This window comes from Dermochelys coriacea, chromosome 8 (genome assembly GCF_009764565.3).
Source record: "Dermochelys coriacea isolate rDerCor1 chromosome 8, rDerCor1.pri.v4, whole genome shotgun sequence".
NCBI lineage: Eukaryota > Metazoa > Chordata > Testudines > Dermochelyidae > Dermochelys > Dermochelys coriacea.
The window spans coordinates 74,926,401-74,948,765 of NC_050075.1; the positions used below are offsets into that span (position 1 = coordinate 74,926,401).

General features: G+C 42.8%; 1 protein-coding gene, 1 long non-coding RNA gene and 1 pseudogene across 2 annotated transcripts in view; 2 read left to right on the plus strand and 1 right to left on the minus strand.

Moving 5' to 3' along the window:
* MTF2 (metal response element binding transcription factor 2) overlaps positions 1 to 22,365 on the minus strand; it is a 52,612-nt gene that overhangs the window by 19,203 nt on the left and 11,044 nt on the right. Inside the window, 5 exon segments of the mRNA XM_038413278.2 lie at positions 5,404 to 5,552; positions 5,923 to 6,023; positions 6,379 to 6,474; positions 10,957 to 11,038; positions 11,174 to 11,372. Coding sequence (XP_038269206.1) covers positions 5,404 to 5,552; positions 5,923 to 6,023; positions 6,379 to 6,474; positions 10,957 to 11,038; positions 11,174 to 11,372 — 627 coding nt within the window.
* LOC122461284 overlaps positions 19,051 to 22,365 on the plus strand; it is a 32,009-nt gene continuing 28,694 nt past the window's right edge. The window contains exons 1-2 of the long non-coding RNA XR_006283175.1: positions 19,051 to 19,067; positions 19,130 to 19,139. This is a non-coding gene — a long non-coding RNA (uncharacterized LOC122461284). The remainder of the gene's footprint in view (positions 19,068 to 19,129; positions 19,140 to 22,365) is intronic.
* On the plus strand, positions 19,219 to 21,055 carry LOC119860077 (annotated as a pseudogene).

Genomic DNA, 22,365 nt, shown 5'->3' on the forward strand with positions numbered 1-22,365 from the left:
GTCCACCTGAAAGTGGAAGAGAAAGAGAAAGGAGTACTTGTGGCACCTTAGAGACTAACAAATTTATTAGAGCATAAGCTTTCGTGAGCTACAGCTCACTTCATCGGATGCATTTGGTGGAAAAAACAGAGGGGAGATTTATATACACACAGAGAACATGAAACAATGGGTTTATCATACACACTGTAAGGAGAGTGATCACTTAAGATAAGCCATCACCAACAGCAGGGGGGGAAAGGAGGAAAACCTTTCATGGTGACAAGCAAGGTAGGCGAATTCCAGCAGTTAACAAGAATATCAGAGGAACAGTGGGGGGTGGGGTGGGAGGGAGAGAGAAATACCATGGGGAAATAGTTTTACTTTGTGTAATGACTCATCCATTCCCAGTCTCTATTCAAGCCTAAATTAATTGTATCCAGTTTGCAAATTAATTCAGATCCACTTCCTGGACACTACGGTGCTAATAAGCGATGGTCACATAAACACCACCCTATATCGGAAACCTACTGACCGCTATTCCTACCTACATGCCTCTAGCTTTCAACCAGATCACACCACACGATCCATTGTCTACAGCCAAGCTCTACGATATAACCGCATTTGCTCCAACCCCTCAGACAGAGACAAACACCTACAAGATCTCTATCATGCATTCCTACAACTACAATACCCACCTGCTGAAGTGAAGAAACAGATTGACAGAGCCAGAAGAGTACCCAGAAGTCACCTACTACAAGACAGGCCCAACAAAGAAAATAACAGATCGCCACTAGCCATCACCTTCAGCCCCCAACTAAAACCTCTCCAACGCATCAAGGATCTACAACCTATCCTGAAGGACGACCCATCCCTCTCACAGATCTTGGGAGACAGGCCAGTCCTTGCTTACAGACAGCCCCCCAATCTGAAGCAAATACTCACCAGCAACCACACACCACACAACAGAACCACTAACCCAGGAACCTATCCTTGCAACAAAGCCCGTTGCCAACTCTGTCCACATATCTATTCAGGGGATACCATCATAGGGCCTAATCACATCAGCCACACTATCAGAGGCTCGTTCACCTGCGCATCTACCAATGTGATATATGCCATCATGTGCCAGCAATGCCCCTCTGCCATGTACATTGGCCAAACTGGACAGTCTCTACGTAAAAGAATGAATGGACACCAATCAGACGTCAAGAATTATAACGTTCAAAAACCAGTTGGAGAACACTTCAATCTCTCTGGTCACTCGATCACAGACCTAAGAGTGGCTGTCCTTCAACAAAAAAAGCTTCAAAAACAGACTCCGAGAGACTGCTGAATTGGAATTAATTTGCAAACTGGATACAATTAACTTAGGCTTGAATAGAGACTGGGAATGGATGAGTCATTACACAAAGTAAAACTGTTTCCCCATGAAAAGAAAAGGAGTACTTGTGGCACCTTAGAGACTAACAAATTTATTAGAGCATAAGCTTTCGTGAGCTACAGCTCACTTCATCGTCCGATGAAGTGAGCTGTAGCTCACGAAAGCTTATGCTCTAATAAATTTGTTAGTCTCTAAGGTGCCACAAGTACTCCTTTTCTTTTTGCGAATACAGACTAACACAGCTGCTACTCTGAAACCTGTCATTATTTCCCCATGGTATTTCTCCCCCCCACCCTACCGTTCCTCTGATATTCTTGTTAACTGCTGGAATTAGCCTACCTTGCTTGTCACCATGAAAGGTTTTCCTCCTTTCCCCCCTGCTGCTGTTGATGGCTTATCTTAAGTGATCACTTTCCTTACAGTGTGTATGATAAACCCATTGTTTCATGTTCTCTGTGTATATAAATCTCTCCTCTGTTTTTTCCACCAAATGCATCCGATGAAGTGAGCTGTAGCTCACGAAAGCTTGTGCTCTAATAAATTTGTTAGTCTCTAAGGTGCCACCGGTACTCCTTTTCTTTTTGCGAATACAGACTAACACGGCTGCTACTCTGACACCTGAAAGTGGAACTGCCTCACGGCAGGAGAGGCAACATTTAAAGCCTGGAGATCCCAGCATTTTGAAGAAAATATCCCAAGTGGGACGAAATGATAAAGGGTTTTTTGGTTTTTAAAACGGGGAAGAAATTTAAAAAAAAAAAAAAGGGTCTTTGTAAACTAACCTAACTATTATATACTAACACTAATCTAGCTCTTATGTACTGCTAACACTAAGGTCCGAGGTAAAGCTAGTGAGGCACTGTTGGAGCTCTCTTGGACCTAGAGAGATTGAGAAGGAACTGGGGGGTGAGATAGGGGCAGCAGCTGCACAGCGCTAGTTAACAGCTGCTGCAGGCGCGAGACGGGGAGAGCGCATATGTGGCCGAACCACGTACTGCAGTCAAAATTCTCTGACTAGAGGCACAGGGGCACACAATCACCTAAAGTGGAGCAACCACAGGGATTCCACTCGAAGACCACCACCACTTTACTGTGACTGACCATTAAATTGCTCCTTTCAAGGTCTCCTTGAACCACATAGCCCCACGTTGAGCTCTTCTAATGACCCTTGTGTTTAAAGTCAGCACAGCGCCACTCCACCTCTGCCTCCACTCCAGTAGCTACTTTTCCTCCTTCGACTCTCAGATAGTACGAAGGATACAACAGGCAGCTATAACCACTGGGATACTTTTCTCACCGAGATCTAGTCTGGTGAGTAAACACTGCCAGTGCCCTTTCAACCCGATGAATGTACATTCAAAATTGTCATTCTGTGCTGCTGAGTCAGTAGCTGAATCTTTCTGGGATGCTGGTGAGGTGGCCAGTGTTTGGCTTTGTAAGACAGGGGAGCAAGAGGTAGGCAGAGTCCCCCAAGATCATTATTGGTATTTCAACATCACTAATGGCAATCTGCCAGTCAGGAGAAAGCATCCTGCTTGCAGCTTCATGAACAGCCCTGTGTTCTTAAAGATGCAACCTTCCCCGACCAATCCACACAAATGACAGTAAAGCATCCCTGGTGATCTACCAATGCTTTCATAACCACAGAAAAGGAGTCCCTTCTGTTGCCATACTCTGTGTGGGGCCAAAATAGGGATATGCCTGCCATCTACCACCCCACTGCAGTTTGGGAACCCATAGCTACAAATAAATCCACAATATCCTGCACATTGGGAGTGTCACAGTTCTGTGTAACAGGAGATAAATGGCCCTACATATTTGCATGACAATAGCCCCCACTGTGGATTTTCCAACTTCAGAATGATTTCCCACTGACCAGTAGCAATACAATCCTGTAAGCTTCCATGGTGCTATCACCACTCACTTCTCAACTACCAGTACAACTCTCATTCTTATGTCTATGCTCTGGAAGACTGGGGCAAACTCAGCTAACAGATCCAGGAACGTGGCCTTACACATCGTGTAGTGCTGCAGCCATAGCTTGTCCCATACCTGCGCTACGGTGTGATCCCTATCAATCTGTGCTTGTTTCTCAGGCCTAGAATGGCCCTGTCTGCAGCTGCTCCATGACCATCACCAAGCTCCAACTGTTTGTTACGTCTCTTAAAAATAAGTCTTGAACAAATCATCATGATTCCCCACTGTTGCAGTATCTCCTGCAGCTCTGCAAATACCAAAAGGATCATTCATTCTCTGTTCGGAATGTTCATGACAGCGCAGAGCTGTCCAGGCTCCATGGTTTAGTCAGAAATGGGAGATAGCAACAAGTGCTGAGAGAGTTTGTGGAATTTTTAAAAAGGAGCAAAAAATCATGCGATAAGGATGGCATTAAGGGGATGGAGAAAGTTGAATGATGGGAACTTTACCTTACTCCCAGTCACCCCTGCATGCCCCACAATGCATTGTGAAATTCCCTACAATGCACTGCATTGAAAGGTGGTATGTGGCACACTGGGATACCTATCCATGGTACACTGCACTTTATGTCACCACAGGCACTCCCGGTGAGTACATGCACCAGCAATGGAAGCAGCCAAGTATGCAGGAGCACTATACTAACAGTACCGGCTTCATACTGCTGCACCTTGCATTAATCAGTTTGTAGTGCAGACATGGCCTGAGAAGTGTGAATTGCCCCATTCGTAACAAGCCCAATCCATTCATCCAAGGAGATACCACAACTGCTGGGGCAGGTACAGGAAGGCACCCTGCTTCACCCTCTCCCCTCAGGGTGGCGAGAGAGGATCACCTCCTGCGCAAGGGAGTAGTCCTTTTGCCACAACCACTCCAAGTGAGGGGTTGGGCATGGTAAGGAGGCAGAGTCGTAAGAGGCCCCATGTTATGGTGTACTATTACCCCAGATTGCTTTAATTTGGCCCTCATGTAAAGTCACACTTCTGCAAACCCTTATTCAGAGGGGGACTCCTGTTATTCACAAGTAGTCTTAGGGCTGGTCTACCCTAATGCTGTAAGTCGATCCAAGTTACATTCTTCAACGTAACTTAGGTCTACTTATAGCAATCTCAACAGCAGATGCTCTCCCATTGACTTTGTGTCCTCACCAGACCCGCTAAATTGACACCAGTGCATCAATTGCAGCAGTGCCAATTTTGCTGGTAGCGTAGACATGGCCCTACACTAACTTCAAAAGTACTCCTCCCAGGAATAAGGGTTTGCTGAAACAAGAATCAAGTGGCTATATTAAGAGACTGTTACCTCAGTGTAATAGCCTCTAGACATCCTCTGAGAAAAGTCAGCATTTGCAGCTTGAAACCTAATTTTTGAAAGCTACAAATCAAGTCATTTCTTCAGTAGAATCTCATTTTAGGCACATCTGTCATTCACTACTCCTCCAGAGAACTTAAAAATATGTACATTTGCCTTAAAAAGTCAGCTGTGCCAATATCAAAATTCAACTCCACCATTTTCTTCCTCAGTATCACAGTTCCACTATTACCACCGCCTATAACTGCAATGCCACCAACTACTCTATATCTTTGACCTCAAATATAGACCAGAAGTAATGCCATGAAAGCAGTGATTTTTGTAGAAGGCGTTCACAGCTACAACTCTCATTGGTGGCATGATAAAACCTGAACAGATAGCTAGTTGCATCATGTCTTCACATGTATCAACATAATGAATCAATTTGTATTGTTGTATCTAGGAACTCTAGTCATGGACCAGGACCCCATTGTGCCAGGTGCTGTATAAAAGAACAAAAAGATAGTCCTTGCCCCAAGGAATGTTTACCACAAGATGCACTGAAATAAAGAGTTGAGCTTTGAAATAAACATGTTTATTAACTGTGCCTCAGCCCCACCATCGTACACACTGAGTACTAAAGAAAGACAGTTAGGCCCTGATCCTGAAAACTTTTAAGTAAAGTTAAACACAAGCCTAAGTGCTTACAGAATAAGGCCAAAGTTTGTAGAGCTGCATGAAGGAGAAAAAGCTTTTGATGGGAATTTATATTTACTTACTCTCCAGGGCCTCCACAGTAGCAGTAACATTGCTGGGCATTGGTTTTATGGCCTGCATCCCATTCAAGGTCTGCTACATTGTACGGTAATGTTTGCTTCATGACTTGTAGCGCTTTGGCATTTGGTCCTTTCTTCAGCGCACCACCCCTCTGGAACAAAACAGATCCATGTTTTTTATAAAAGTAAATTATACAAGTTTCAAAATCTTTCAACACAAAGGCATATAGTGTTACAAAAATCTTTTAAGAATTTTACTTGCAATTTTGCTATACCAACTATTTTATTAAAAATAGCCTTTGAAAAATATCAAATTTCATAGCTTCCAATTGACTCACAAAAATTTCCCATCCAGATCAAAGCCAGGAACTGTGGGAAGTCTCTCAAAAAGCACTAGTTTTTATTTGTCACTTTCAACCTCACACTTAAAAAGTTTACATTAACCATCATACAAATACTATGGAGGAGTAGATGAACAAGTTATGTCAGCCTGATAGTCAACAATTTGTTTCCATAACACACCTTTGTTGTTGTTGCAAAAACACACTGTCGACAGAGCCATTTATCATCTGAATCAATCACGCTGGAATCAATATTTGGTGTGTGGCACAGCTGATGGTAACCTGAATTCAAAATACAGATTTTACTCTTGTAATGAAACCCATTAAAGACTTTACCCATATTTACAGGAACTAAAAAGTTTAAGTTTAAAACAAAGTAAAATGTAAAATATCCTTCATTTAAGTAAAAAGATTATGATCAACTAATAAGATCAATAGGGTTCCAAATGCTCTTTTTAAAGTTTTTGTGGTAAAAACTACATTCACAAATCAACAAACAAGAACTTTGAAAGGTTACAAAACTCAAGCCAAAAGTAGTCAAAACCTCTGTTCTGGCTTCTTTTGCCTTTCCATTGGCCACAGCTGAGAATAAACCAAAATGTCTTAAATGGAACAAACATCAAGAAAGAGAAGTTACCTTGACCGCATTTATCACATATAACCATTTCATTAGGTGCTTCGGAATACTCTTCCTGACATATCGTACAGACCATTTCCCCACTTTCAGTGGCTCCTAAAAAGACAAAAGTGTAAATTATATATTTAGAATTTTCACAGTTCTCTCTCTGTTTAGACTAAAATCTTCAGTTAGGAGTCACGTGTGCGCATTGCAGGGAGCAGATTCATGCTATACGGAGTAATTTTTTGTTGACTGGAAATCTGCATGCTTTTCCAGTTTGTAATGGAATAGAAGCCATACGTCTCCCATCTTGTTTATTCACCATGCTATTTCATTGTCACAAGGGTCAATATTTATAAAAAAAAGTTTCCTAATCTACAATTGCAAATAATTCATGTTAAGACCAGCTTTCTGTTTAAAGCTTGACTCTAAGTGCTCTAGAATCTACACAGTTTCTTGGATTGTCTTGATATTTGGTGTGCTTCATGGGGGTTCTGTTAGTGATCCAAATTTGGGGCCATCTGACTAAGGGGATTCCAAGATACAGCCCCTGGTTGGGGAAAAAAAGCCAGCTTTGGTTAAAGTGGAGAGATTCTGGCAACCTTTTTTTGCTCAAAAAGAAAAGGAGGACTTGTGGCACCTTAGAGACTAACAAATTTATTAGAGCATAAGCTTTCGTGAGCTACAGTTCACTTCATCGGATGCATTTGGTGGAAAATACAGAGGGGAGATTATATACACACACACACACACACACACACACACACACACACACACAGAGAACATGAAACAATGGGTTTATCATACACACTGTAAGGAGAGTGATCACTTAAGATAAGCCATCACCAGCAGCAGGGGGCAGAAAGGAGGAAAACCTTTCATGGTGACAAGCAAGGTAGGCTAATTTCCAGCAGTTAAGAAGAATATCTGAGGAACAGTGGGGCGTGGGGTGGGCTGGGGGGAGAAATACCATGGGGAAATAGTTTTACTTTGTGTAATGACTCATCCATTCCCAGTCTCTATTCAAGCCTAAGTTAATTGTATCCAGTTTGCAAATTAATTCCAATTCAGCAGTCTCTCGTTGGAGTCTGTTTTTGAAGCTTTTTTGTTGAAGGATAGCCACTCTTAGGTCTGTGATCGAGTGACCAGAGAGATTGAAGTGTTCTCCAACTGGTTTTTGAATGTTATAATTCTTGACGTCTGATTTGTGTCCATTCATTCTTTTACGTAGAGACTGTCCAGTTTGGCCAATGTACATGGCAGAGGGGCATTGCTGGCACATGATGGCATATATCACATTGGTAGATGCGCAGGTGAATGAACCTCTGATAATGTGGCTGATGTGATTAGGCCCCATGATGGTGTCCCCTGAATAGATACATGGGCAGAGTTGGCAACGGGCTTTGTTGCAAGGATAGGTTCCTAGGTTAGTGGTTCTGTTGTGTGGTTGCTGGTGAGTATTTGCTTCAGATTGGGGGGCTGTCTGTAAGCAAGGACTGGCCTGTCTCCCAAGATCTGTGAGAGGGATGGGTCGTCCTTCAGGATAGGTTGTAGATCCTTGATGATGCGTTGGAGAGGTTTTAGTTGGGGGCTGAAGGTGATGGCTAGTGGCGTTCTGTTGTTTTCTTTGTTGGGCCTGTCCTGTAGTAGGTGACTTCTGGGTACTCTTCTGGCTCTGTCAATCTCTCCACATATTGGAGAATATGAAGGGTAACAGAGGAATGTAGGGGCCGGCTGGACCTAAATTCACTCCTTCCACGTGTGCTGGGAAATAGCAAAGTGCTACCTTTCTGAAGGGGGCTGAACCACCCTCCCCACGTGAGCTGGGACCCGGGGTAGGAGGATTGAAGCTAATGTAAATGTAAACATCTGAAATCCACAAAATAGTTAAGATACTCATCAACTATTTGGTTTTGGGACAGACCATGAGATTTCTCACAGGCACTGTTAGCAAGAACACATTGCAAACATTTCAAAGCATGACCATTATCCCCATTCCACTAAAAAAAACGTACAGGAGGGGAGAGAAGCACTGAGGAAGCACATAAGCAACTGTATGGTGTAGTGAAGACTACTGGGACTATTCCTAGCTGGATGACCTTGGGCAAGTCATTTCACCACTCTCTCTGTTTCCCTTCTGAAAAATCAGGATAATAATGCAACGTTCTTTGAGCTCTATTGATGACGAGCACTATACAAGTTAGGTCTTTTGATTTTGGTTTGTAGTTTCAACTACAAACCCAGGTAATAAATACAACTGTCTAAATGGTCGCTAACTTCTATCAACAAACATTTTTCTGTTAAAAAACGAGGACGTTAAATGGCAAAAAGACTTCGTTAATGCAGACATAAGTATGTCCAGTGATAACTTGTGCCCTTTTAGAATGCTGAGTTCAGCAAAACAAGCTTCTGAAAACCAGAACACACACAGTTAAAGTAAACAGCCTCACTTCCTTAACTCTGCCTTCTGAGCAATGCCCCAATACACACACACAAGCCCACTCTGCCTTTTCATTATAATGGACAGGTGCTACCTGCACTTGTCCTATGCTCAAACACTGAGTCTAATTACTCCCCTGACATACTACACTTGTAAATGGCATGACAGAGTTCCTGCTCTACCTTGGTGGGTCATGCGCTTATTGGCGGAGTTGCTCACCTTGGAGCTACAACTTCCTGGGCTACTTCCCCATGGCCTCCTCCCAACACCTTCTTTATCCTCACCATAGGACCTTCCTCCTGGTGTCTGATAATGCTTGTACACCTCAGTCCTCCAACAGTCCGCGTTCTCACTCTCAGCTCCTAGTGCCTCTTGCTCCCAGCTCTCTCCTCTCTCTCTCTCTCACCCCCCCCACAAACGGAAGTGAGCTCCTTTTTAAAACCCAGGTGCACTCAGTCTGCCTTAATTGATTCTAGCAGCTTTTTGATTGGCTGCAGGTGTTCTAATCAGCCTGTCTTAATTGTCTCCAGAAGGTTCCTGATTGTTCTGAAACCTTCCATTACCTTACCCAGGGAAAAGGGACCTACTGAGCCTGGGGCTAATATATCTGCCTTCTATTACTCTCCTGTAGCCATCTGGCCTGATCCTGTCACAATGGGTAGGAAGTGACTGTTAAATTTTACAACTCCTTCACACTTGCAGTCAAGATACCATCTAAACCTATACTTTCCCCTACCCATCATTAGATCCACAGACTGCTCTCATATTCTACCTTAGTACTCCTAATACCTATGGCAACAAGACCCCAGAGCCCTGCTATTGAGCACCTCCATAATTCTGTATTGAAGCAATGCAAACTGGAACCTCAAGGTACATACGCACCTCTTTTCTTTGATAATACACATGGGGGCGGGGGGGCGCCGTGCAGGATTGGGGGGGTGACTCAGACCCAAGTCTCCTTGCATCACAATCACAGCTCTTCTAAACTACTCCAACTTTTTCCTTCACTATTCAATACAGCTGCACACAACAAAGTGAATGCACCCGGAGTGTATGCAGCTAATTCTTCGTGGTTATTGGCAGGTCCAGGGGGTACAATTAAGGTTGCATGAGCACTTACCTTAACTATTTCCTGGTTCTTAGAAGTTTGAGTTTTTCTAAACCTGATATTCTGGAGGGGCATGAGCTATAACAAGCTACCTTAACTCTGCATTAACAATTTTTTTTGCTATTTAATATAGGTGCAGAACCAAAAAGATGCATCTTCAAATTCTAGATAGGCAACTGGGAGCTTTGTTTTGTATGCAGAAACACATTATGTTCAGTAATTTATTGTGTCTTTACACACAGATTTTGTATGTGCAATTTATGTTCATAGCTTTTGAAAGATTTGCCCATAGTGCTTTGCATTTTCTTACCAGTAAATACACTTAAATAATCCTCAAAAATCCTGTGAGAGGGGAAATCATCATTTGACTAGACCATATTAGCACAAGTTTAGCTGCTGCTGCAGATGAAGCATCATAGGCACTACACAAACAAGAATGTGACTTTTTAAAATGGAGATTTTGTTTTTTCTTAAAATTTGATAGAAATATGAGGACATTTCACATTAAGATGGCAGGAAAAATGTTTGGCCTAACAAATAGGTAGCAGCAATGACCAGGTCCATTTACCATTATTTACATATGGCCAGGAAGATGCGACTGTTCCTCACTGATGCAGATCTTGCAACTGTCATCCATACCTTTGTCACCTCAAGGTTACACAACAGCAATGCACTCTAACCAATACCTTAAAGCCATCTGAAAACTGAAGATGGTTGCAAAATCCAGTGGTGCACTTGATAAGCGAACTCTCTCACTGCAAGCATATTAAATCAGCACTTCACAATCTGCACCAGCTGCCTGTGGGTTTCTGGTGAAGTTTTATGTGTTGTTCTTGACCTAAATGATTTAGGATTTACCAATCTGCAAGACTGCCTGTCTCCCTCCCCCACACATGCCATAGTTTAATCGATGCTGGGTCTTTAAACTGTACTGCATTTAGGATGCGTTTTTAAACTCATTTCAGAGAATACCACGGACACCGTACTTTAGCATTTAAATTATTCTAAATAAATAAAATATTGATGATAATTTAATTGAAGTTCTTGCCTGTTTGTATATCCTTCCAGAGAACCCAGGATTTGGAACTGTCTTCAAATATAACGAAGCAGCTCTGTTTCAATTTGTTTATCTGAAAAACAAAGATACAATTACGATTTTGTGAATATGTAGAAGTGTTAAAAATAAAGAAGAGTTTTATTTAACATTGTAGTCAAGCTTAACATATAATGCTACAGGACTTCCTGCATGTTTAAAAATTAGTTACCTTTTTGATAGTTCCAAGATAAAACAAGCCATCTGACCACCTCGCTAGGACATCCTGACCTTCTTCAAATTTACACACTGGCTTTTTGGCTTTCTGTCCATCCCGTAAGGACAGCTTGGCCAAGGATGTTGGTGTCTTTTGGTTTCGAGGTAAAGTAGACCGCTTTTGGACCAGTGAATTACCCACCCCTGTAGAGTCTCTAAAACAGAAAGAAAAAACTAAATTAGGATAATTTATTAAACCTGTCACTTTTACTTCAGTCTGCCTTAATATCACTTACAAAGAAAAGCCTCTCTGCTAATCCTCAGAACTGTGCAATAATTCAATAACTAAAACACATTGCCATTAAAATTCAAAAAGCACCAAAACCAATGAAGGGAATCCAGTACTTAAGGGGGAAAGGGAGGAAGGAGGAGAGACTGGTTCAATGAGACTGGTAAAAACAAATTTGTAAGGTGACCTATATAATCATTCTATAGTGATAGAAATTACTTGTCTAAAGGCAATGTGGATCTAGATAAGAAAATCATCATTTTAGTAGCTCAAAAGTTACATCTCAGTTCTTAGAACAAACTGTCCCTTCTTCCAGGACAAGCTGCTCATCTACCTGTATTTAGAAACCCTGGATGCTCTGGCTGACCAAGTATATCTAATTTCAGCCTGAAAATGAAAACGACCCCCCAACTCATTTTTCGAGTACACAGAAAGGCAGAAGAAACATTCTGCATGCCCAGACCATTGCTTTGCTACATTTCTTTTCTAACTCCCCTCACACAGTTGAGTTAAACTATACACTAGAGAACGCATGTGGCAGACTGACCCCAAAGTACACTATGGTAGTGGTCCCCAAACTTTTTAAACTTGCGTTCCCCCCTTACTCCTTCCACACCTCCACCCTCGGAGCCAGGGACGCAGCCCCAGTGGGTGTGGGAGGTGGAAGGATACGGACAGGTGTAAGGGGGCCGAGGCTGAGGCAACAGCAAGGGGTGGGAATGGAGATGAGGCTGCAGGGCTGGGGTCAGGAGTGGAGCTGGATGGTACTCCCTCTCCCCCGCAGGAACTTGCCTAGGCCCTAGCCACATACCCCTGAATGTTCCTGAGCGCACTCCACAATTTGGGGACCTCTGTACTATGCAATACAACATTTGGTGACATTTATGAGGAAACTGAGGTGGGAAGCAAGTTTTCATTTTCCACAGTTTGGATAATTTATATACCCAGAATTTAAATAAAGTGCAGCACTTAGTACAGCAGCCACTAATAAAGTTCCATTCATTTAGATCAGGGTTTCAGTTGTCCTAGCCTCCGAAACAGCAAATTTCTTAATCTGTCTAAAAAGACAGTAGTCAAACAAAATTTTAAAATAGCTTAGGGCAAGTCTACACTACAAACTTGTATTGGCGTAGCTGCAGCTCTTCTCAGTTTAATAACTCCACCTCTGAGACGCGATAGCTATGACTACGGGAGAAGCTCTTCTGATGACAAAGCACTATCTAAACAGGGGATTAAAGTTGGTACACTACTGGGATAAACCAACCTAAATTACGCTACTCCAGCTACATGAATAATGTAACTGGAGCCAATGCTCTCCCTTCGACTTATCTTATTCTTCTCAGGGAGCTGAAGTATCAGAGAGTCAACCGGAGAGCGCTCTGCAGTCGGTTTAGCAGGTCTTCAATAGACCCACTAAACTGACACCTGCTGCATCAATTGCAGCAGCGTAGATCTCCCCGATAGTGAAGACAAGACCTATGTCAATGAGAAGCGTGGATTTTTTCAAAACCCTGGTGATGTAATTATACCGAAGTAAGTGTGTAGGGTAGACCTGGCCTTAATTATTTTATTTATTTTTAAAGGTCATCTGAAAAAGGTTTTTTTTTTTTAAAGTTGTACTTGCACCCATTTTCTTGATTGTCATGTAAAGTTTACACCTGTCTCCCTTCCAAAGCAAATTTTTTTTTTCAGCTTAAGTTTTTAACCTTAGATGTAATAAGAATATCAAGTTTGGTCTTCTCCAGTTTTATTGAATGATCTCAGGGATGTTTATTGTGAGCTTTAACCCCTTAAAGTGGGGAGGTATGGATTCTTTAACAAAGGGTTCCTGTATCCAAACCGTTAGTCACTAAAGTTAAATGGGTGTTAACAAAATAAAAAAGCTTAATCTAACTAAAGAATTCCATTCCCCTCTCAATTAGGCCGTGTCTACACTACAAAGTTAAGCTGACTTAAGTTACGTTGACATTTATCCACTGCTGTAATTAAACCACAGTTGCACATCCACAAAACACAATAACTTGTGTCAGCGGAGTGCATCCACAGTAGATACTCTTGGACCGTCAGAAAGAGCAGCGCACCGGGGGTAGCTACCCCATTCTGTAACTCACTAACATCTGCAGCTTAGTGCATTGGTAAGGGTTCGCAGTACCTCATGGGGGTGGGCTCAACATTCCATGATGCAGTTTTCTCCATTCCATGTACATTTTGCCCTGCTTTTCAACAGACCCTGTAAACTGCGCACCCACAGTTCTGTCAGGAAGCATGGATCCTGCACAGCTCTCAAGTACTGCAATGAGCGTTATGAACACAATGCAATATTTCATGAGCTGAAAACTGATGAGGACACCGTGGTGTCTGCCCTGCTATGCGCCTTGGACAGAAACAATTCAAGATTGCTGTTGGCATTCATAGAGCAGCTGCAAATGGTAGACCATCGGTTCTGGGTGTGAGAAACAAGTACTGAGTGGTACTCTAAGGTGCCACAAGTACTCCTTTTCTTTTTTATGAAAATGAGTGCTGCCCTAACAATGGAGAAGCCGGTGGCGATCGCTGTGTGGAAGCTGGCAATGCCAGACTGCTACCCAACAATCACGAATCAGTTTGGAGTGGAAAAGTCCACTGTGGGGGTTGGAGTGAGTGATGCAAATGTGCAGGGCCATTGTCTCCTGCTGTGACTCTAGGCAACATATGTGAAATAGTGGATTTTGTGGCAATGGGATTCTTTAACTGTGGTGGGGCAATAAATGGCACACATCCCCATTTTGGCCCCAGCCCACCTTGTGGCACAGTACATCAACAGAAAACGCTATTTTTCTATGGCATTGCAAGCGCTGGTGGATCACCGAGATCATTTCACTGACATCAACTCTGGCTGGTCAAGGTGCATGACACACACATCTTCAGGAACACTGGCCTGTACAGAAAGCTCCAAGCCGGGACTCTCTTTCCAGACCAGGGGAAATGTGGAAATGCCAGTTGTGACCCTGGGAGACCCGGGCATTCCTTCCTCCCCTGGCTTATAAAGTCTTACATCAGCAACCTTGACTGCAGTAAGGAGCACTTCAACAACCGGCTTCAAAGGGTACTGGCAGTGCATCTTTGGCAGGTTAGACCTCAGTAAGCAAAATATTTCCATGGTCATAGTAGCCTACTGTGTTCTGCATAACATTTGTGAAGCTAAAGGGGGAGATGTTTCCACAATGTGGAGCACTGAGGTGGACCGGCTGGCCACTGTTTTGAGCGGCCAGATACCAGGGCTGTAAGAGGGGCTCAAAGGGGAGCTATTCGAATCAGGGAGGCTTTTAAAAAGAGTATTTTGACAATAAGCCACTGTAATGCATTGAGCCAGGCATTGTTTTCTTGCACCATACTATGAACCTTGTAATGATTGCTGTGTGTGCAGTAATTTAAACAATGCAAAAACACACCTCCTGGCACTGTCTGAATTTTAGCAACCACCACTATAGAGTGTGGACAAAGATTCATTCACTTTCTGTAAGTACATTTTTATTCCACACCCATGCAAACATTTCTATGTTTGGTAGGAACATGAAAATCAAAGCACAATTGCCAATGAGGCTCTCATAGCTGGATACGTGTCCAGCCATCATTGTGAAAAATCTCCCTTGAGTATGACAGCCCTAGAAGATGTGAAGAATGTCTGGGGAGGGCCTAGAAGGCAGCTCACCCTGGACTGCAGAGGGAAGCGAGCACAGACGTATTCCGAAGTTCAATCAGTGACCGCAACACCATCTGTTTGATCCCTGAGCAGCTTTATCATCTGCCCGTTTCCTATCCTGACTATCCATCTGCAGTTTGTCACTGATAGTAGACCACATGGAGAGAGGCTCCCAATCCAAAGCACCAGAGGATCCTGGAACACATCTTCCTTATTCCTCGTTTCTTCTCCTTATCAGATGGAGAGACTCAGCCAGTGTGCAAGAAAAGACCTACAAGGGCATCTCTGCTGATGCTAATGAAACCATAGACAGAAGCTCTCGTGAGTGCACTCACACTCTTGATCCAAACAAGTTAGAAACACAACTGTCTCACTTTCCTATGACAGGCATAGAGCATGGCAGTAGCCCCAGCCATGCTGAGTTCAACATGGGGGTGATAACAGTGGGTATCTTGCTCCTAAGCAGGGCCGGCTCCAGGCACCAACATTCCAAGCAGGTACTTGGGATGGCAGTTAGAAGGGGGCAGCAGTTCCTCCGGCCGCGGCAGCAGTTCGGCAGCAGCTTCTCTGTTTCACCCAAAGCAGTGGCAAATCGGCGGCAGCTTCTTCCTTTTGCTGGCCACGGTGGCAGTTTTTTTTTTTCCACTGCTTGGGGCGGCAAAAACCGTAGAGCCGGCCCTGCTCCTCAGGGTAACCGAGGATGCAAGGGTACAGCTCCTGTATGCATGTAGCTGCAGTCTGGGTCTGAATGCTGCTCTCCTATGTGCTGCTATGATGCCTGCAGAAGTAATTGTCGATTGGCACAGCAAAGTTTCCTACTGTGGGGGAAGAAACAAGGCAACCCTCCCAAGAAACTTTTGGCAGAGGATTGCAATTACCTCCATGAAAGTTTCCTAGAGATCTCTATGGATGATTCCCAGGACATCCCGGTTTGCATAAACTAATTTTTCCACAGGGCCTCTCTGCCTAGCTTCACAGGTGAATGAGAACCAGATACAAATTGTACCTGCGTTGGTTATTTTGATCCCTCGTCTACCCTGGTTAACAAACCAGATCAGCAGCACATGTCCTTGCAGATATAAAGCACAATGAATACTGATCAGAGCTTCCCTCTCCTGCATTAGGCACACCAGAGCCGGAGGGCTGGCATTGGCTAGACTGCTCCGGAATTAAAAAGAGGTCCTGGCTTGCCATTCCTTCGGATGTCCCTGTCACCTGTCCCCCATCCTCCTTCAACTCCACTTCCTTGTCCACTATGTCATCCTCAGGGTTCACTCTGCTGGCCATTGACTCCAGCCCCCCTAAAGTATCCACAGGACTCCTGGCAGTTGAGGTGGGGTTGTCACTGAGGACGGCATACAGCTTCTTCTAGAAGCAGTATGTCTGCGGTGCCACACCACAGAAACTATTGGCTTCTCTTGCCTTCTGGTATGCCTGCCTCAACTCCTTGATTTTTGAACAGCACTGCTGTGTGTTCCTATCGTACCTGTTCTTTTTAGGTGACAAATCTGAGGAACTGTCCCAGACCGAGGTGTCATGAGAGGAGGTTTTGGAACAAATTGATAAACAGTAACAAGTCACCAGGACCAGATGGTATTCACCCAAGAGTTCTGAAGGAACTCAAATGTGAAATTGCAGAACTACTAACTGAAATCTGTAACCTATCATTTAAATCAGCTCCTGTACCAAATGACTGGAGGATAACTAATGTGACATCAATTTTTAAAAAGGGTTCCAGAGGTGATCCCAGCAATTGCAGGCTAGGAAGCCTGACTTCAGTACTTGGCAAACTGGTTGAAACTATAGTCAAGAACAAAACTGTGAGACACATAGATTAACATAATTTGTTGGGGAAGAGTCAACATGGTTTTTGTAAAGGAAAATCATGCCTCACCAATGTACTAGAATTTTCTGACAGGGTCAACAAGCATGTTGACAAGGAAGATTCAGTGAACATAGTGTGCTTAGATTTTTCAGAAAGCCTTTGACAAGGTCCCTCACCAAAGGCTCTTAAGCAAAGTAAGCTGTGATGGGATAAGAGGGAAGGTCCTCTTATGGACTGGTAACCAGTTAAGAGATAAGAAACAAGGGTAGGAATAAATTAGTTTTAAAAATGGAGAGGTAAATAGTGGTGTCCCCCACAGGTCTGTACTGGGACCAGTCCTATTCAACATATTCACAAATGATCTGAAAAAAGGGGTAAACAGTGAGGTGGCAAAATAGGCAGATGATACAAAACCACTCAAGATAGTTAACTCCCAGGCAAACTGCAACGAGCTAAAAAAGGATTTCTCAAAACTGGGTGATTGGGCAACAAAATGGCAGATGAAATTTGATAAATGCAAAGTAATGCACATTGGAAAACATAATCCTAACTATACATATACAATGATGGGATCTAAATTAGCTGTTACCACTCAAGAAAGATCTTGGAGTCATTGTGGATAGTTCTCTGAAAACATCCACTCAATGTGCAGTAGCAGTCAAAAAAGTGAACAGAATGTTGAGAATCATTAAGAAACTGATAGATAATAAAAAATATATTGCCTCTATGTAAATCCATGGTATGCCCAAATCTTGAATACTGCGTGCAGATGCAGTCACCCCATCTCAAAAAGATGCTGGACTTAGAAAAGGTACAGAAAAGGGCAACAAAAATGATTACATGTATAGAAAAGCTTCCATATGAGGAGAGATTAAAAAGACTGGGACTTTTCAGCTTGAAAAAGAGACTACTAAGGGGGGAATATGATTGAGATCTACAAAATCATGACTGGTGTGGAGAAAGTAAATAAGGAAGTGTTATTTATACCTTCTCATAACACAAGAGCTAGGGGTCACCAAATGAAATTAATAGGTAGCAGGTTTAAAACAAAAGGAAGCATTTCTTCACACAACACAGTGTCAACCTGTGGAACTCGTTGCCAGCAGATGCTGTGAAAGCCAAGACTATAACAGGGTTCAAAAAAGAACTAGATAAATTCTTGGAGGATAGGTCCATCAATGGCTATTAGCCAGAATGGACAGGGATGGTGTCCCTAGCCTCGTTTGCCAGAAGCTGGGAATGAGCAACAGGGGGATGGATCACTTAACGATTACCTGTTCTGTTCATTCCCTCTGGGGCACCTGGCACTGGCCATTGTCAGAAGACAGGATACTGGGCTAGATGGACCTTTGGTCTGACCCAATATGGCCATTCCTATGTTCTCCTCCAGGCCCCATGCAATATGCCCATTGATATCAAAGTTCCTGTGGCTGGAGCAGAGCTGTGACTACACAGCCTGCTCTCCCCACAGGCCCAGCAGATGCACCACGTCCGGTGTACTCCAGGGAGGAGCACATTTGCTGTAGGGAGCCGTCGCGGTCAGCTAGTCAGATGCTATATGAGCTCTCCAAGTAAGCAAATAGGAAGAGCAATTTCAAAATTTCCCAGGGATTTAAAAGGAAAGAGGCGCACACTGTGTACCTGGCTGCATGGCAGCAGAGTTCAACCAGTGACCAGAAGGCCACTTAGGATGACATAAGCAATGTAGTGTCTGTACCAACACTTCGTTTCTCTAACTACATTGTCTTAAGTGCTATGCCTCTCATCAAGGTGGTTTTATGTCAGTGTAGTAGGAGAGTTAAATCGGTGGGAGGAGCATTGCTTTACGTACACCTGCATAGTTAGGTCAATGTAAGCTGCCTTATGTCAACTTAACTTTGTAGTTTAGACAAGCAGTTACTTGACTTTTTACTCTTAATTCTTGGGATGTCATTTCACTAGCTCTCCAGTCACCACAGAGCCATCCAGCATGTAAAAAAAGAAAAATTGGGGTGAGAATGCAAGAGTAAATGAAGTGAGACAAAAATAAGCCTTTCAGCCCTTCACATATCAAACTTCAGACCTTAAGTTCTATGGAGCAGGAACCATCTTTTATTGTGCTTGTACAATGCCTAGTACAAGAGTGTCCTGGTCCATGACTGTGGTTCCTTGGTGCTACCACAGTAGCAAATAATAGAGCAACAAAGGTTACATAGAATCCTAATGTTTTCCTTTGCAAGTCTCATTTTATTTTTTGTTTGTTAGTTTCTCTCCCAACTTAAAACAAGGCAGACAAAAGGAAGCAAGCTCCATACTCGTATCAGTACATATTTCATGTTCATAAAGATGACTTACAAACTACCTTTCTCTTAGAAGCACAATGTAAGAAAAACTACAGCAAATTATGAAGTAGGACCAGCTGTCTGTTAAACAAGAACCTTCAGAACGGAAGTATAGGAATTGAGGTTATTAGGTTGTAGATAAAGAGGAGACAGTTTTCCTTCTTGTAGAAGTCTCCTTTGGAAATTGAATACGTGGCTGATTATTACTAAGATGCAAACACAGAACAAGGAATCAGGTGGGATGAGGTGTTTCGAAAGAAAAATTTTAGTTCACAGCACCTAGTTTATAATATTTAGTGCCATTTTAAACTGGAAAAACTGGTTAAAATAGTAGAATATCGGTGACCCACTGTGTTTAACAAGAATTGATAGGGAGATGAAGTTGGAGAAATTACTCTAAACACTCTCAAAAATAAACTCAAGTACCAACTTTCTTACCCCCCAAAATATATTTAATGAAAATAATTTTACATTAAGATTCCAACAGAAAAAAAAATTACATTTTAGTGAGCATCAGAATCGCAACAAATAAGCGTGAAAGCAAAAGTTCTCATTTTCTGGTGACTGAGCAACACCTGACAAACAGCATGAAGAAAAAAAAAATTCAACAAAACCTAATTACAAACTTCCAAGTCAGCTCAGAGACAAGATGTTCCACCATAAGTCCTCAGCTCCCTGACATGGATCCCACGGATCCCTACCCCACACACCCAGCAGTTGACATTAGGGCAAAGTGAAGAGCTTTCCTAAGCATGACCTCAGCAAATCCATCCACCTCACTAGTTTTTTGGGTACAAAGCTGTCATTCTCCATACTGTCTGTGAAGTCAACAGGCCCAGATCCAAGGTGAACAAGGAGGAAGTAGTAGAGGCAGTCACTATGATATAGATTCCTCTCATTTTCATTGTGTGATGTGCACAGACTTCCTGTGGCCTCTGCACCTTCAAGACCATTTTTGCTGAGCACATCAGTGATGACTGCAAGCAATGTTTTCTACACAGACTGGCACAAGCCCAAGAAGATGACTTCACCAAGTACTGCAAGAAATGGCAGGATGAGATAGTCAATGCCAGGTTATCTGGGTTACAGGTCTCTCTCAGATGCATTTGCTTCCACTGTGGCAGAAGAAATCTCACTTGATAGAGATCCAAGTATATGGTGGCATCATTGTTGTGAAGTTGGACTGGGCCTGAGAGAAGTTGGAACAGCAGGTGCTTGTGTCAATCACCTTTGGTCAACATGAAAGTCACCAAAGGATACAAAAGGAGTCACCAGCTACTGGCACACCAAAAAGCTGCCCCAAAGACTCTGAAGAGTCTGCAAAGTAGCCTGCACTGGCACTTGGCAACCTGCTTGCATGGCTTTCTCTGCAGCCCAAGCTAGTCTGAAGGGGTACCACCACTACACAGAAATCAATTAGAAGATCTACAAAATTAGTCAAGGTTACCAATTAAGAATGGAAAGCAGATCAAAAAACAATGCATCAACTGACTATGATCTGTCTAATAAAAGCATTAACTATCTGGGCAGTTCTGTCCACTATAGCGAAGTGACTAGTGAGTATCATGTTGAAAGACTGTGCTGTTGGGAGCAAGAAGAGCGGCCTAACCCCATGAAAATCCCTACTTGTACAGATGAAGAGTCAGGCCTCAGAGAAAAACCAACTAAGTTTATCGACAACTTCCAAATTCAGTCACTGCCACTTCCAGGCTGTGGTGGTGAAGGCAGCTTACATTGGACCATTCAAGAAAGGCAGTGTTGCTAAAGAAGAGATCGCTTAACATCTGAAACACTTTCCTGTGCAGCTATAACCTGTGGTCAGTCTCAAATAAAATTATACATATTTTCCAAAAAAGCTAAGTACAACAAACAGAACTTTTCACACCATTCTTTTCCTAGCCATTTTTCGGCATTTCTTTTCACTGTGTGTGTACCATTCGTCCACATTTCCCGGGAATCTTGCTTTCAAGACTTTTCTTAAGGCTCTCTCCATAGTGAGAGATTCTTCTTCTCAGTTTTAAAACTATCTGGAAAACAAAGGGGAACAGCATCATGCTCATGCCCTTATTTACTTATTTATAATGTATGAAGGCATACTGAATGCTTTCTCCATTCCCAAATAAAAAGGAACCAAGCAAAAAAACTTAATGAGAAATCCAGGTCCTGACCGCCATTGAAAATTATTGCAACTTTTCTACAATAGAAAAGTGGTGGGCTAGCAGTATTGATACTGCCACGTGTCCATACTAGCCATACTGTTTCACTTTTGCTTCAGATACACTTCACAGTACTAGATATGTTGCAGCTACACTGCCCAGTATCCTCAAGTACCAATCCCACAAACAGTAAAGAAATAGCTTCTGGGAGATTTTGAAGCCATCTGGTAACTAAAGCAATTATGGGAAGTCAAACTCTCAGATCTCTCTGAAGAATTATAAACACCAAATCAGAAGTTCACTGGCATGCACCCCCCAATCCTGCAGAATCTGACGTACTGAGATGTTCAGTTTTGGAGCTTCAGCTACAGAGTTATTCTTGAGACAAAGAGAGGCAGTTGCAAAACTTCAGACTGACTAACCGATATTGCAGCATTACACCACAAAGATAGATCACTGCTCTTCGTGGCAAAGAGAATGGCAACCATCCAGTGAAGTCAGGCTACTCAAGATATTAAGCTATGTATCAGTCTGAAGTCCACTGTGGGTAACTGTGCAGGTTTGAATCGCAATATATACTTTGTTGCATGTGCATATCAAGATGATTAGCACGTGAAAATTAAAGTTATTAGGATTTTTCAATTCTGCAAGTACTACTTATGGAACTCTTTTACCCATTCTCCCCATTTAATCTCCTAAAACAAAACAAAACCCCACCTCTAAGGGTGGCTGGGCCTGATACCACAATTTTTCTAGAAAAATCCTCTGCTCTTCAAAAATGGACAGCAGGGGATGCTATTTCCACTGAATATCGACATTCATGCTTCCCCCCCTTCTCAACATAATTGCAGGTGATGCTATATATTCATCTTTATCATGTCTAATGACACCATGTCCTGCTTACACAAATCTGGGAATAATATCAATTCAACTGC